Raw genomic sequence first — 14215 nt, forward strand, 5'->3', positions numbered from 1 at the left:
TTGAGGCTGATGCTATAGGCGATGGTCGTGTGCTCTGGCTCCGGTGTCGCTACTGCACTGTGCTTTGCGTGTGGTGTTAGTTTTGTGGGTGCGAGAGCCAGGAGTTATCTTCAGTACTCGGGCTGCATGCGCCTAGGGCTGCCTTCCCTAGGTGCCCTGTAAGTACTGCCCTTGGGGCTTGGGGCCACCTTCCACAGGCTCCTCGGGGTCTGCCTCTGCTGGTCCGTTTTACCTTTCGGTTTTTCGGCCGCCTGTTGGGCTCTTGGGTGTTCCGTTCTCCCTTGTTACCGGCAGGTAAGAGGCAGTTTGCACTGGTAGGGGCGCAGGGTGCTGCTCAGCTTGTATTTCCCGACATCGCGGCCGGCTCTGTTCCTTGGGGTTCGCTGTCCTCTTGCGGGGTTTTGTTTTTCTTTTTGTTTTTGCCTGGTGGGGGGTTCTGTCATTTTATTCAGTTTGTTTTGCCCTTCCACGGTTCTCCTCGGTGGCGCCCCCTGCTAGGTCCCCGTGAGTGTACACGTCCCTGGGGTTCAGCTTTAGAAGTTTGCTTGGTAGTTTTGGGCGCCGGTTTGCAGCACCCTGCCTGGGACTACCTGAGCGCGAGTCCTCTTAAAGTAAACGCTCAGGACCCTGGGAATCCCCTAGGGGGCGCGTGGGTCCGATGGATGTGACCCCGGAGTCCCCACTCGCTGTGTGCGAGTTTGAGGGTTGCTCGGTCCCCTTGTCTCAGGGTGACCCTCATTGTTTTTGCCTCTGCCACGCTGCCTGTTGGGTCGGTGATACTTTCGACCCTGAGTCCTGTGAGTGTTGCTGCTTGCTTGTGACTCAATTTACCCAATCCTCTGATGATTCTATTCGGGTACAGGCGGCACGTGCGTTGCAGTCTAGGTTTCGTCTGTTGCAACGCGCTCGGTTGGTTGCTTCCCCGGATGCCCTGGGGCTGCCCCGCTTTGCTTTTCGAGACCCGGACTTGGGGGTGGGAGTCGCTTCGATCCTGGTTCAGTCCGCACCTCCTCGTCCTTCCCCTTCTGTTCGTTCTGGTCCCCCGCCCCTGCTTCCGGCCCCGAAGCGTCTGAGGGTTTCGGGGTCGGAGCAGGGGTTACTTGATCTCGAGACTCGGGCAGCTTCGGGGGTTGCCCCTTCCGGGGGGGCGGCAGAGGCATTCGAGTCTTGTCTCCCGGCCGAAGCTTCAGGGTCTGACCAGTGGGCCCCCCTTCCTCCAGCTTTTCCGTTTGCTCCGTCCTTGTCTTGTGGGGTCGGGGCTTGGGGAGAGGACTCGGCCTCGGGTCCTGTGGTGACGGACCTCGAGGCTGGGGAGGGGCTGACTTGGGGGCCTTGGGCCCCGCTGGACCCTGCCTGGGTTTTTCTTCCCACTGAGCGGGGCTTATTGTTACAAGGAGTGGGGTTTTCTTTCCCCCCCTCTGCGTACGAGTTGGATTTGGTGTCGGCCCCTCCCCGGGTACGGTTCCGTGTTCCCCCGGGTACGTCGGTTCCGTCCTTCCGGAGGTTTTCGGCTTATCGCATCCAACCTGGTGTGGTGTGAGCGGCCTTTGCAGCTTACCTCCTGCGTGACCCGGATTATGCCTCGGAAATGGATCCGTCCACGTTCAGGTTTGGGACTTTGTTCCCTTTCTGGCTCCGTTACGAGGTTCCGGAGTCGTCCTGGCTAGCAGACTGCCCCTTGTTTGGTCTGGATTCCTGGCATTCTTTCTGTCGTTCCCGCACGCTGGAGTGGCGGGAAGCTTCCACGGTGCTTCAGGTTTTCCTGGGGGGTGAACTTGAGTACCTGAATGAGTGCTTGTTTGCCCCTGCCCTTCCCCGCGATGTGGGCGTTATTCAGCTCCATGTGCAGGTTCCCTCCCTTTCGGCGGCGCTCGTGGCGGAGGACTTGCGCGCTCGGGGCCTTTTGTGTTCGGCCTTGCGGTTCTTTTCCCTCCTGGAGCTGTCTTTGGATTGGCTCGTGGAGGATGTGGGGACGCTTGGGTCCGTCCCGGGGTCCGGCACCTTGTCCTCGGCTGCGCGTTCGTTGGCTGCCTTGTTGAAGCTGTTCACGCCGATTTTGCGGGATGCGGTTTCCCTGTTCTATGCTTCCCGTCTCGCGTGTCGGCAGGCGGTGCTGGGTTCCTCCGTGGAATCTGCTTGGGCTCTGGCTCTTAGGCGTTCTTCACCTTTTTGTCCTCTCCTGTTTGGGGAGTCGGCCGTGGCGCAGTTTATTCAGGCTGCGTCGGCGGCTTGTCGTCCGATGTCGGACTTGTTGGTTTTCCGGGGGTCCCGGAGTGGGTCTTCCCGGAAAGGTCGTGCCAGGGCTCGGGGTTCCTCTCGTCGTGGTAGGCCTCTGGTGTCAGGTTTGGGGTTGGCTCCTCCTGCGGACCCTCCCTCGTCTGGTCGGCGCGGTGTTCGCGCTGTGCGGGGTTCTGGGTCTCGTAAGGGTCGCCGGCCCTTTCGCGGTTTGCCCCTTTGACGGGGCGATGGGGGGGCGGCTTGCGCTGTTCGCCCGCGCCTGGTCCCACGATTCGTGGGCCTTTCGGGTCGTGTCTTGCGGCCTGCGGTGGCGTTGGGTGGCCCCTCCCCCCTTTGGGGGGTCGGGGCTGGCAGGGCAGGCTTCTTCCCCTGCGCTCTGTCGAGTCGTCTTGGAGTGGGTACGCTTGGGCGTCGTCGAAACGACGTCGTCCCTCAGATGGGTTTCCCGTCTGTTTCCGGTTCCGAAACGGGACTGCGCGGACCTGCGGTTCATTCTGGACTTGTCCCGTCTGAACCCCTGGGTTCATTGCCCCTCCTTTCGGATGACTACGCTGTCTCAGGTTCGGCTCCTCTTGGAGCCGGGAGCTTGGATGGTGTCCCTGGACCTCCGGGACGCTTATTGGCATGTCCCGATTCATCCGCGGTTCGGGGACTGGCTCGGTTTTGTAGTGGGGCGTCTGAGTTACCGCTTTCGTTGTCTCCCGTTCGGGTTGAACCTGGCACCTCGCGTGTTCACACGCCTTACACGGGTTGTGATGGCTCGTTTGCGTCTCCTAGGTGTTCGGGTGTTGGCCTACCTCGACGACTGGCTGGTTTGGGCTCCCAGCCAGTCAGCTTGCTTGCTAGCCAGGGATTTGGTTCTTTCCCAGCTCGCCGGGTTCGGGTTCTTGGTGAACTGGAGGAAGTCCCATCTGGTTCCCTCTCAGGTTCGGACTTGGCTGGGTCTCGTGTGGGACTCTCGAACCGCCTCCTTGTCTCTCCCTCCGGAGTCTCTCCTGCGGCTGCGGTCCCGCCTTCGTCTGTTTCTGGAGGGCCCTCGGGTCACCCGGCGGTTGCTCGAGGGGCTGTGCGGGAGCCTGAACTTCGCGATGGTGGTCTACCCGCCGGGTCGGGTTTGGCTTCGACGGCTGTTCTGGTTCCTTCGGGGTTCCCCCTTCCGCCTCTCTCGCGAGCGCAGAGTTCGACCCCCGGGGGACTTGCGTCGGTTGCTGCGTCACCGGCTTCCTCTTCGGGTTTTTCGGGGTTCAGTGCCTTGGCGCCTACCCGAGCCCTCGCTCGATGTGTACACGGATGCGTCGTCTCTCGGCTGGGGTTTTGTGACCAGTGCTCACCAGGCCGGCCAGGGGCGTTGGGATCCGTCCTTCCGTCGAGCTCACAGTACGGTGCGGGAGTTCGCGGCAGTGTGGTTTGCTCTGGGGAGGATTCAGGTGGCCCGCGGATCGACGATTCGGCTCCATTCGGACTGCTCTCCGGTGGTTCATTGCCTGAACCGCGGGGGTTCGATGCGGTCTTTGTCTCTTTGGGATTGGTCGCTTCGGGTGACTCGTCTGCTGAGTTCTCGGGGTTTGGCTCTCCTGGCGGTTCACGTACGGGGCGTGTCCAACGTCTTGGCCGACGCCCTGTCTCGCTTCGTTCCCCTCTCCACGGAGTGGACGGTCGACGACGAGTCCTTCCGTTGGCTTTGCCAGACGTTCGGGCGCCCCGAGGTGGACCTCTTCGCGTCGGCGTGGTCGCGGCGTCTTCCCGTTTATGCGGCGCCCTTCCCCGATTGCGAGGCCGTCGGGGTCGATGCCTTTCGGCTCGACTGGTCGAGGTGGGGGTTCCTGTACCTCTTTCCCCCGGTTCGGCTGTTGCTCCAGGTCCTGACTCGCTTAGAGACTTACCGGGGGAGAGTTGTCCTTCTGGCCCCTTGGTGGCCGGCCCAGCCTTGGTTTCAGGCGCTGGTTGCTCGGTGTCCGAACCCGAGGGTTTTCCCACGGCTCCGCCTCTTTCAGCAGATCGGGCCGGTACGTCACGTAGCTGGTTCGATCTTCTCCTCGAGTCTTCGCGTATGGTTTTTTTGACTCGAGTCTATCATCATCTCTATGGTGATCAGGTGGCCTCCTTGTTGGTGTCCCACCTGAGGGCTTCTTCTCGGCGGCAGTGTGAAGTTTCCTGGCGGTCCTTCCGTTTCTTTTTGCGTCTTCGTCGTGTTAGCTCCTTGTCTGTTCGGGTGGTCTTGTCCTTCCTCTCGTGGTTGTTTCAGGACCGTCATCTTATGCCTAACACTGTCGCTTCGTATCGTGCGGCGCTGGCGGAGCCGCTTCAGCTTGCTTTCGGTATCGATGTTACGTCTGCGCCGTTTCGCAAGCTGTCTCGTGCATTGTTTCACCTCCGGCCTGCTCATGCATCGCCTGAGCCGTCCTGATCTTTGGACAGAGTGCTCGCTTTCCTTTCATCTCCTCGTTTTGTTGTGGCCCCTTCGGTCCAGGATTGTTTTTCCAAGGCATTTTTCTTGTTGGCTTTGGCCTCTGGGGGTCGGGTAGGGGAGCTTCATGCTCTCCTCCGGCGCAGGGGTTTCTGCTCTTTTGGTCGTGGTGATAGTTTTGTTCGTTTGCAGCCGTCTCCTTCTTTTCTGGCGAAGAATGAGACTGCTGCGTTCCGGAGGGGTCCATGGGTGGTTGATGCTTGGTTGGTCAGGCCAGGGGTGCATCATGTTTTGTGTCCGGTTGCGGCGCTTCGCCGTTATTTGCGCGTCACAGCTTCTGTGTCCGGGGACGCGCTGTGGGTTGATCCGGTTTCCCTTCTTCCCTGTTCGCGGGTTCGGGTCTCTCAGGTCGTCCGCAGGGTTATTAGGTCCAGCCAGCCTGCGGTCTATCCCCGTGCCCATGACGTTCGTAAGTTCGCGGCTCTTGCTGCCGTCTTTGGGAATATGTCTTGGTCTGATATTCGGGCGCGGGGATTTTGGCGGTCGAACAGGGTCCTGGCTGCTCGTTACCTTGTGAATGTCCCTGGGCCTCGTCGGGCCTGTGTTGCTTTGGGTCGGCGGTTGCAGCCAGTTGTCTCGGCTTCGAGTTGAGGGGTGAGCGACGACCGCCTCCCGGGTAAGTCCCTCTTTTTCTGTCTGTGGGTAGTTAGCTTCGGGGAGCCGACGGGGCTCCCCCCAGAAAACCAGCGTTGAATGTAATGAAACGCCATTTTCTGGGTGAGTCCCGGAGGCTCCCCGGCATCCCTCCCTCCCTCCGGTCGGCGGTTTTTCGCGTTTTTGACATCCAGTCTCAAGAACTGAGGTGTGGGTAGCCGGCGCGGGGGGTCTGGGGCTCCCCCTTCCCCCTCCCGGGGAGGGGGGAGCTGCGCAGACAGCGGCGCGGCAGTGTGTGACGTCACACTAGTTTCCTTGTTTTCGGTTGGGGAGTTCTATCCACTAGTTCGGTTTTAGGTAGCAATTTTAACCAGAATAGGGGTTTGTTTTGGGGCGCTTACCTTTCTGGGTGCCTGTTCCGGTCGATGGCAGACATAGAATGCTTCCAACTACACGGGGGCTTCTATAGGCCATTGCTCCCCTTGCCTCTCTGAGGGGGCCTGGTTCTGGCCGTGGTCCCCGGTAGGCCTAAGAACTCCATACACATGACTGATGCCAAAGTCTGACGTTAGCATATCAGCCTGGGATAGCTCCGGGGAGCCTCCGGGACTCACCCAGAAAATGGCGTTTCATTACATTCAACGCTGGTTTTTTATTTTTTCTGCAATTTTCTAAAATTTCTGCAATAGTTTAAAAGACAATTTCAGAATTGGAGAAATGCTCAAGTGTTATTGATGTACCCGAGACCCAAATTAGATTTCAGTATATAGCAGTTGTTTAGTGCCCATATCTAAAACTACTGTAGACAAAATTAAAAAGGTTCATAGACTACTAAATGCTCCAAGATCATGAAAATAAAAGCTAGAAAGATACTACTAAAAATGCTAACGACTAACGAAAAGATGATATGCAGCTTATAGAAAGTCATGGTGAGAATCTGTAATATTCATGAAGAATTTAATGAAACCTGCTACATAGAAAAGAAATGGCACAATTTACAGATATATTGTTGTAAAAACATAGAAAAATATGCTCTTGCAAAGAGCAGTAGACAGGTGGACAAAATGACAAGAGAATGTAGCATGTGCAGCACTGTGCACCAACACTAGTGGAATTTTCAGAACTAACACTTTCATCAACAAATATGAGGAAGACTGAACATCACGAAATTGGGAGTCTTCCTGTAATAATACTTGCTTACATAATTACCTACGTAATTACAGCATACGAGACTGATAAAAAAAAAAACTGAGGAATGAATGTACACTCCTTCCCAGTGTACTAGTGACTGTGTGTAGTCAATTTCTACAAGGAGTGAGATTTAGTGGAGTGGGCCCCCACCTCTTGGCTATTTGTACCTGGTGCTTTAAATTTCTTGACATTGTATTTCTCCGTCATGGTTTGTGTGTATGCATACTATTTATCCATTTGTAATTATTCCTGGTCCATTTTGTGTGTGTGTGTGTGTGTGTGTGTGTGTGTGTGTGTTGCGGGGTTTCACCGGGTTGGCACTCGGGTGTGCTTTCCTTTACTCCATTTTCGATATTTATTTTATATCCAGTAAATGAATAAGAGAGAAAACAATATACAGTATACAAAAGTACATGCAAATTGATAAAGAAATTAGGCCTCTTTTCCAATGTATGTAATTATTAGTGATGTGTGGAAATATATCTTATGTTACTTAAAAGTATTATAATAAAAAAAATAGCAGTAAGTAGCAAAAACTTTTAAAATAATTGAAAGCTTGAATGTTTGGATAGAGTCCAGTGCCACATACGGTAGTTGGCTCTACCGAACTACACTCTACATTACTGCCTTTACTAAGTCCTGCAAAGTTTGAATAATGTAATTATATTACAAAGTAAAATACATTAATACAGTAAATAATTATTGATGCCCAATTTTGTACGTGCCCTGATACGGGATCTTGGAGATAGCTTGTTCTTGTGTGATGCACCTATGTTTGTTTTATTTGTTCAAAAAACTTTTCCTTAATGTGTATGCTTGCATTCTTATTTTTTCTGCTTGCTTGCTTTTGAGGAATAACTTATTTCGAACTTGTTAAAGTATGAAATGAGTTTCTTACATAAAATTCAGTCCTAAATACAAGAATGTTTTTCATCTGTATCTTGATTATTAATAGCCATGGGAAAATATAATATTTACAATTGTGTTTATTTTAACTAGGATGGTAGAAAGTCTCAAAGCTTAAATATGAGCCTTGTCAAATGTTGTAAAATGGTTGGTAATGATTTTGTCTTTCTTATTTCAGAATAATCCATCTAGTTTTGACTTGGTAGGGAATTACATGCCAGAGTCACGCTTCAAGGGCATCACTATTGGCATCTTGACCACTAGTTTGATTGTGGGAATCCTCATCCCAAATATTGGTGAGTGTCTCTGCCACTACACTGTATTGTCTCTAACTCAAATTGAAATGTCCTTAAGTGGTAGATCATTTAAAAACACAGACTGTACAACTGTCGTGATCACACTAGTTTACATGTTTTAATTATTTTCTTGACAAATTTAACACCTGAGTGGTTTTCTTTTCCTGTATCTAAACATTTTTATCATGATTTAGTATACAGTACTGTTGTGTGCTAAGAATGACATGAAATTGTGGTTGATGTTCAACTATTATTAGCTTTATTAGTCTGGGGCTTCAGTCATATGGAGTTCTTATGCTTATCAGGAACAATGAGCCAGAACCTGGTTCCCTCAGAGAGGCACAGGGAGCAATGGCCTATGAAAACGCCACTCTTTGAGAGTATATTCATATCTGCCATCGACCGGGATTGGGCACCCAGAAACGTAGGCGCCCCAAAACGAACCCCAACTAGTATAAAATTGTAACCGGAGACTAAAACAGAGGCTAAAAACTCCCCTAAGAAAAACAAGGAAACGAGCAAATCGTCATCAATCTGGTGCGCCGCTCGTTTGCGCTGGCCCACTTCACAGAGCCGGCCGTCTGCCCATCAGTTTGTCAGCTGAAGCCAACTGGGGTGAATGTCTACTCTGCCTTTTCGATTGCCTGTCAGGGTTTTGGCCTTAGCGATGATACCTGCTATGTGTGGGAGCGTTGGCCAGGAGTCACAAGTACTCGGGCTGCATGCGCTTATGGTTAATTGCCCTGGGCACCCTGTAAGTACTTCCCTTCAGTTTCAGGGTTATCTTCCCTGGACCTTTTGGGTGCCACTCTCATAGGGGTAGTGGTCGCTTGGCTTCTGCCTTGCTCTTAGGGTCAGCTTGGGACTCGGTGCTTTTGTTTGGCCCTGGGTAAGGAGGGTTTGTTGCTGGTTGGGGCGCACTGTACTGCGCAGCTTGCATACAAGCGGCGGCCTGCCTCTTTCTGGCCTCCTTGTGCACTTTCGTTTTTTTTTTTCTGTCATTTTAGTTTCTTTTCTGCCAGGTGGAGGGCTGCCTGGCTTCCCATTAGGTATGCCAATGTTCTGTGGTTAGACCTCCTCTTGGACCCCAAGGTTGTTCCCTTCACAGAGGTCAGTTTGCCCATAATATATGGGGTTCAACCGGCTTTGTAGCACCAGTGCTTGGCCTTCCTGTAGGGACACCTTCTCCTGCGGGCCCTGGAAACCCCCGTCAGGGCTTGGGTGACCAATGGATGTGACCTCAGAATCCCATCTCGCCTTGTGCGAGTTTGAATGGGTTACCCTTGTCTCAGGGTGACGATCATCTGTTTTACCTCCATCATGCTGCTTGTTGGGTCGATGACACCTTTGACCCGGAAATGTACGAGACTTGTTCTCCGCTCATTATCCCATTTACCCATTCTTCTTCGGGAGATGTTAGGGGGTTCAACAGCTGTCGCGTTGCATGCAGGTTTCAGGTTGTTGCAACGCGCTAGGTTGATTGCCTGCTCGAATGCCATAGGGCTGCCCAGTTTTGGTTTTAGGGACCCCAGACTTGGGGGGGCATTGGTTACTTTGACCTTAGTTCAGTCCATGTATCTGGGTCCTTTCCCTGTTGGTGTGGTTCGACCTGCTCCTTACCCCCATGCTGCCGGCTCCCGAACGTCTGAGGGTTTTAGAGTCGGGGCGGGGTTTAGTTGAGGATGAGATTCAGGCAGCTCTTCGGGGGGAAGGGGTCCCCCATTCAATGCTAGGACGGAGGCCTTTGAGCCTGATTCTCCCGCCGAGGCTTCTGGGTCTTGCCAGCAAACCCGCTTCTTTGATGCCTTTCACTTGGACTCTGCCTTTTCTTCAAGGGTGGAAGGCATGGAGGCCAGCTCTGCCCCAGGGCCTGGGGCCAGATTCACAGAGCAGCTATGCAAGTACTTATGAACGTGTACATCTTTCCTCACTCTTTCATGGCTTTGGTTAAATTTATTAAACAGTTTACAAGCATGAAAACTTCCCAATCAACTGTTGTTATTGTTATAAACAGCTTCCTGGTGCTTCGGAGCTCATAACTGTTTAATAATTGTAAACAAAGCCACCAAAGTTTGAGAAAAGATGTACAGGTTCGTAAGTGCTTGCGTAACTGCTTCGTGAATCTGGGCCCCTGGTTTTGAGACTTCTGGGGCTGGGGAGGAGTCGGCCTGGGGTGCTTGGGCCCCTTTCGGTCCTGCCTGGGCCTTGATGCCCTCAGGGCTGGGTTTCCTGTTGCAGAGCTCGGGGTTTTCGTATCCCTCTTCCCTGTATGAGTTTGATATGGGTTCGACTCTTCCCCGTGTTCGTTTCCAGGTTTCTTTGGGTTCCGCGGCTTCGTCCGTCCAGTTATTTTTGACCTCTCTGAGTTCCCCAGCGGAGGTTCGGGAGGCCCTTGGTGCGATATGCACCAAGGATCTCCTGTGAGACCTGGACGTTGCCTCTGTGATAGATCCGATCTCTCTTGAGTTCAGTTCCTCCTCCTCGTATTGGGTGCGTTATGAAGTTCCGGAGTCTTCCTGGCTTTCAGGCTGCCCTTTGTTTTCACTTGGAGCTTGGCACAGGTTTTGTCATACCTGCACACTGGAATGGTGGGAGCTCACTACGGTGTTGCAGGTTTACTTGGGGGGGGGGGGGCACTTTTGAGCACCTTAACCTGTAAGCTGCTAAGGGGTCCTGAGGAGATTTACACCCCTGTGCGTAAGAAAAAAAAATTATAATTTTTTTTTTCGTCTTCTAAAAATGTTAATTTGTGTTCCCTGAGCACAGGGGGAAAAAATCGTAGGTGGCATATTTTGAGCTCAATAGGCTGAAGAAGTCTGGCAAAATGTGGGCATTGACAGAGCAGTCGTCAGAGGCGGTCAGCGTCACCTGAGCTGACAGGTGGGAGATGCCACAAAGATATTATTACCTAATTATTTCAATGTCTCTGATTGATTTGTTCTTAGTTATTTGCAGTAATATTATTCAATAATGTGTAGTGTGATAGATTTATATAATAAAATGTGTGAATCATCGCTATACAGTACTCAAAAGTATGGTGTTCATATTAGTGGTTCAATTATTACATTCATAAAACAATAAACAAATAGTTTTGCAGTTAGTACACTATATACACACATTATATATAAATATCTACATGTTTTGTTCACCACAACTGTACAACTAAGCTGATATAGTTAGTTCAGAAACTAAGAGACATCGCTACACTCAGTCAGCTGGCGGCTGCCTCCCTCACTCATTCAATTGAATGAGTGAGGACTAAATTTCTCCCCCAACAATACTGTTTAGGGTGTTATTACACTATGTACACACATTATATACAAGTATCTACATGTCGTATGCATCGTAACTGTACACCTAAGCTTGTAGGGTGCATAGTGGCCACCCTCTACACAGCTAGACAAGTCATGCAGATGACTACCTCCGTCACTCAAGTGGCTCCTCCCAACATAATCCTTTTGCTGTTATTACACTAATACACACATTATATATAAGTATCTACATTTGTGTTCACCATAGAGAACCACTGAGCTGGTATGGTGAATGCAGACAATAACAGGTGGCCACACAGTCAGTAAACGACGCTATCTCCCTCCCTCCCACAGCATTACTCCTCCCACACAGCGCTAATTATCACAACAATCGTGCTATTATCACAATGCTGGTCATTTTTATCACAGTCAGGAGTCGTCTGTAATATTGTCATCGCTAAATAATAGCAGTTACATATTTATTTTTATATTTTTTAGGCACTGCTGTGGTCACAAGCTGAACAGCAATGCTGTTTGCTCATGCTGCGTGTGCCAGCCTTGACTGCTCCAACAGTACTGTGCCTCTTACACCGGAGAATATTGCCCAGGATTTTTTTAAACATGGTGTTTGTTTACAAGATCCCTGAGGAAGCTGATGTGAACCCCATGTACCTGCGGGCCATTTGAATCGTGCCTGGCACCCTATGGTGTATATATACGCCATGCGCACAGTGGGACATGTTACTCACAGCGTATATATACGCCATGCACAGTTTAAAGGATAATGCATGCCTTTATGCCCCTATGCTTCTTTGTGAGGTGGGCTTGCTCCAGTTGCATGCTCAGGTCCCTTTTCTTTTGGCTGCCATGGTTGCTGAGGATCTTCGGGCTCGCAAGCACTTGGCCTCTGTCTTGAGTTTCTTTGTCCTTCTTGAGCTGCCCTCGGACTGGCTTGTGGAGGATGTGGAGGTGTTAAGTGCCGGGCTATCGACTGGGGCATTGGCCTTGGATGTTGGGGCGTCAGCTGAAACTGTGTGCGCCTATTCTCCAATAGTCTCTGTTTTTTGCCTCTCACCTTGCGTGTCGGCAGGCTGTCCTCACTGTCTCTATTGATTCGCCCTGGGCCCTGGCTCTTCAGTTTTCTTTGCCTTTCAGTCCATTGTTGTTTGCGGACTCGGTTGTTACTCAGTTTTTGCAGGGTGGCTTCTGCTAGTTGCCGTCCTCTCATTTGTTGGTGATCCGGGGTGGGCATTCTCATGCTTCCCGGAAAGGTCGTGCCAGGGTTCAGGTCTCTGCTGGTCGAGGTGGGCCCTTGATAACAGTTTCCTTGCCAGTGCCTCCTCCAGAGCCATCTTTGTCTGGTTGGCATGGTGCTCACTCTGTGTGTAAGTCTGCTTTTCAGAATGGGCTTCGGCCCCATTGACGGGGCGATGGGGGTGGGAGGCTGGCTGTATGCCCACGCTTGGTCCCACGATTCGTGGGTGTTTTGGGTCATGTTCTCCGGCCAGTGGAGGTGTTGGGTGGCTGCTCCTCCTCTTGGAGGGTCGGGGCTGACAAGGCAGGCTTCCTTCCTTCAGGCTTCTGTCTTCCTTCCCTGCACTTCCATCAAGTCATCCTGGAGTGGGGGTGCACATGAGCGTGATTGAGACAACTTCATCCCTCAAATGGGTTTCTCACTTGTTTCCAGTTCCAAAATGGGATTGTGTGCTCTTCGGTTCATTCTCGACTTAACCCATCTGAACCCCTGGATTCCTTGCCCCTCTTTTCAGATGACCGCTCTGTTCCAGGTCCGACTTCTTTTGGAGCTGGATTCTTGGATGGTCTCTCTAGATTTCTGGGATGCGTATTGGCACGTCCCTGTTCTATAAAGGTTCAGGGACTAGTTACATTTCGTGGTGGGGCGACAAGCTTACTGCATTTGTTGCCTCCCTTTTGGGCTGAATCTGGTACCTCACATTTTCACGCGTCTTACCCGGGTCATGGACCATTTTTTTTACATGGGTTTATCACCATCTCTATGGTGATCAGGGCCCGGATTCACGAAGCAGTTACGCAAGCACTTACGAACGTGTACATCTTTCCTCACTCTTTGATACCTTTGGTTACATTTATTAAACAGTTTACAAGCATGAAAACTTGCCAATCAACTGTTGTTATTGTTATAAACAGCCTCCTGAAACTTTGGAGCTTATTAACTGTTTAATAATTGTAAACAAAGCCGCCAAAGATTGAGAAGATGGACAGGTTCGTAAGTGCTTGTGTAACTGCTTCTTGAATCTGGCCCTAGGTGGCTTCGTTGATGGTGTCCCAACTGAGAGCTTCATCTCGGCGACAGTATGAAGTTTCTTCACGTTTTTTCCTCCATTTTCATTCTCTTCATAGGTTGTCTTCTATTTCTGATCGGGTTGTCTTGCTCATTCTTTCTTGACTTTTTCAGGACCGTCATTTGATGCCGAATACTGTCGCCTCATATCATGTGGTGCTGGTGGAGCCGCTCTAGCTTGCGTTCAGGGTGGATGTCACTTCCGCCCCATTCCGTAAGCTTTCTTGTGCTTTGTTTCATCTCCAGCCTGCTCATGCACCGTCTGAGCCGACCTGGTCATTGGACCGGGTGCTCTCCTTTCTCTCTCCTCCTTGGTTTGTCGTGGCCCCTTCGGTCAAAGGTTGTTTTTCCAAGGGTCTCTTTCTGTTGGCATTGGCCTCTGGGGGTTGGTGAGCTTCATGCTCTACTCCGGCACAGTGGTTTCTTCTCTTTTGGTCCTGGTGGTGTGTTTGTTAGGTTGCAGCTGTCTCCTTTTTTTCTGGCAAAGGAGGAGATGGCCACTTATTGTAGGGGTCATTGATGCTTGCTTGGTCAGGCCGGGGGTGCATCATGAGTTGTGTCCGGGTGTGGCTCTTCGCCGTTACCTGCGCGCCTCGGCTTCTGTAGCTGTAGACATGCTTTGGGTTGAACCGGTTTCCCTCGTTCCCTGTTTCAGGGCTCAGGTCTCCCAGATCGTCCACAGGGTTATCAAGTCTAGCCAGTCTACTGTCTATCCTCATGCTCATGATGTTTGGAAGTTTGCTGTTTTGGCTGCTGTCTTCAGCAACATGTCTTGGGCTAACATTTGGGCGCAAGGATTTTAGAGGTCGAACAGGTCCTGGCTGCCCATTATTTGATCAACATTTCTGATCCTGGGCATTCGTGTGTGGCTTTGGATCGCACGTTGTAGCCAGTTGTCTCGCTTTCGAGTTGAGGAGCGTGTGGGGGCTGCCTTCCTGATAAGTCCCTC

The 14215-nt window shown here is 51.5% G+C and overlaps 1 protein-coding gene across 2 annotated transcripts in view; it reads left to right on the top strand.

The window, feature by feature from the left end:
- Positions 1–14215, top strand: part of LOC123758009 (putative sodium-coupled neutral amino acid transporter 10) — a 102930-nt gene that overhangs the window by 47618 nt on the left and 41097 nt on the right. For both annotated transcript variants that reach the window (XM_069338906.1, XM_069338907.1), the window contains exon 9: positions 7575–7692. In XM_069338906.1, the coding sequence (XP_069195007.1) occupies positions 7575–7692 (118 nt within the window). The remainder of the gene's footprint in view (positions 1–7574; positions 7693–14215) is intronic.

The sequence above is a fragment of the Procambarus clarkii genome, chromosome 40 (genome assembly GCF_040958095.1).
Source record: "Procambarus clarkii isolate CNS0578487 chromosome 40, FALCON_Pclarkii_2.0, whole genome shotgun sequence".
Classification (NCBI taxonomy): Eukaryota; Metazoa; Arthropoda; class Malacostraca; order Decapoda; family Cambaridae; genus Procambarus; species Procambarus clarkii.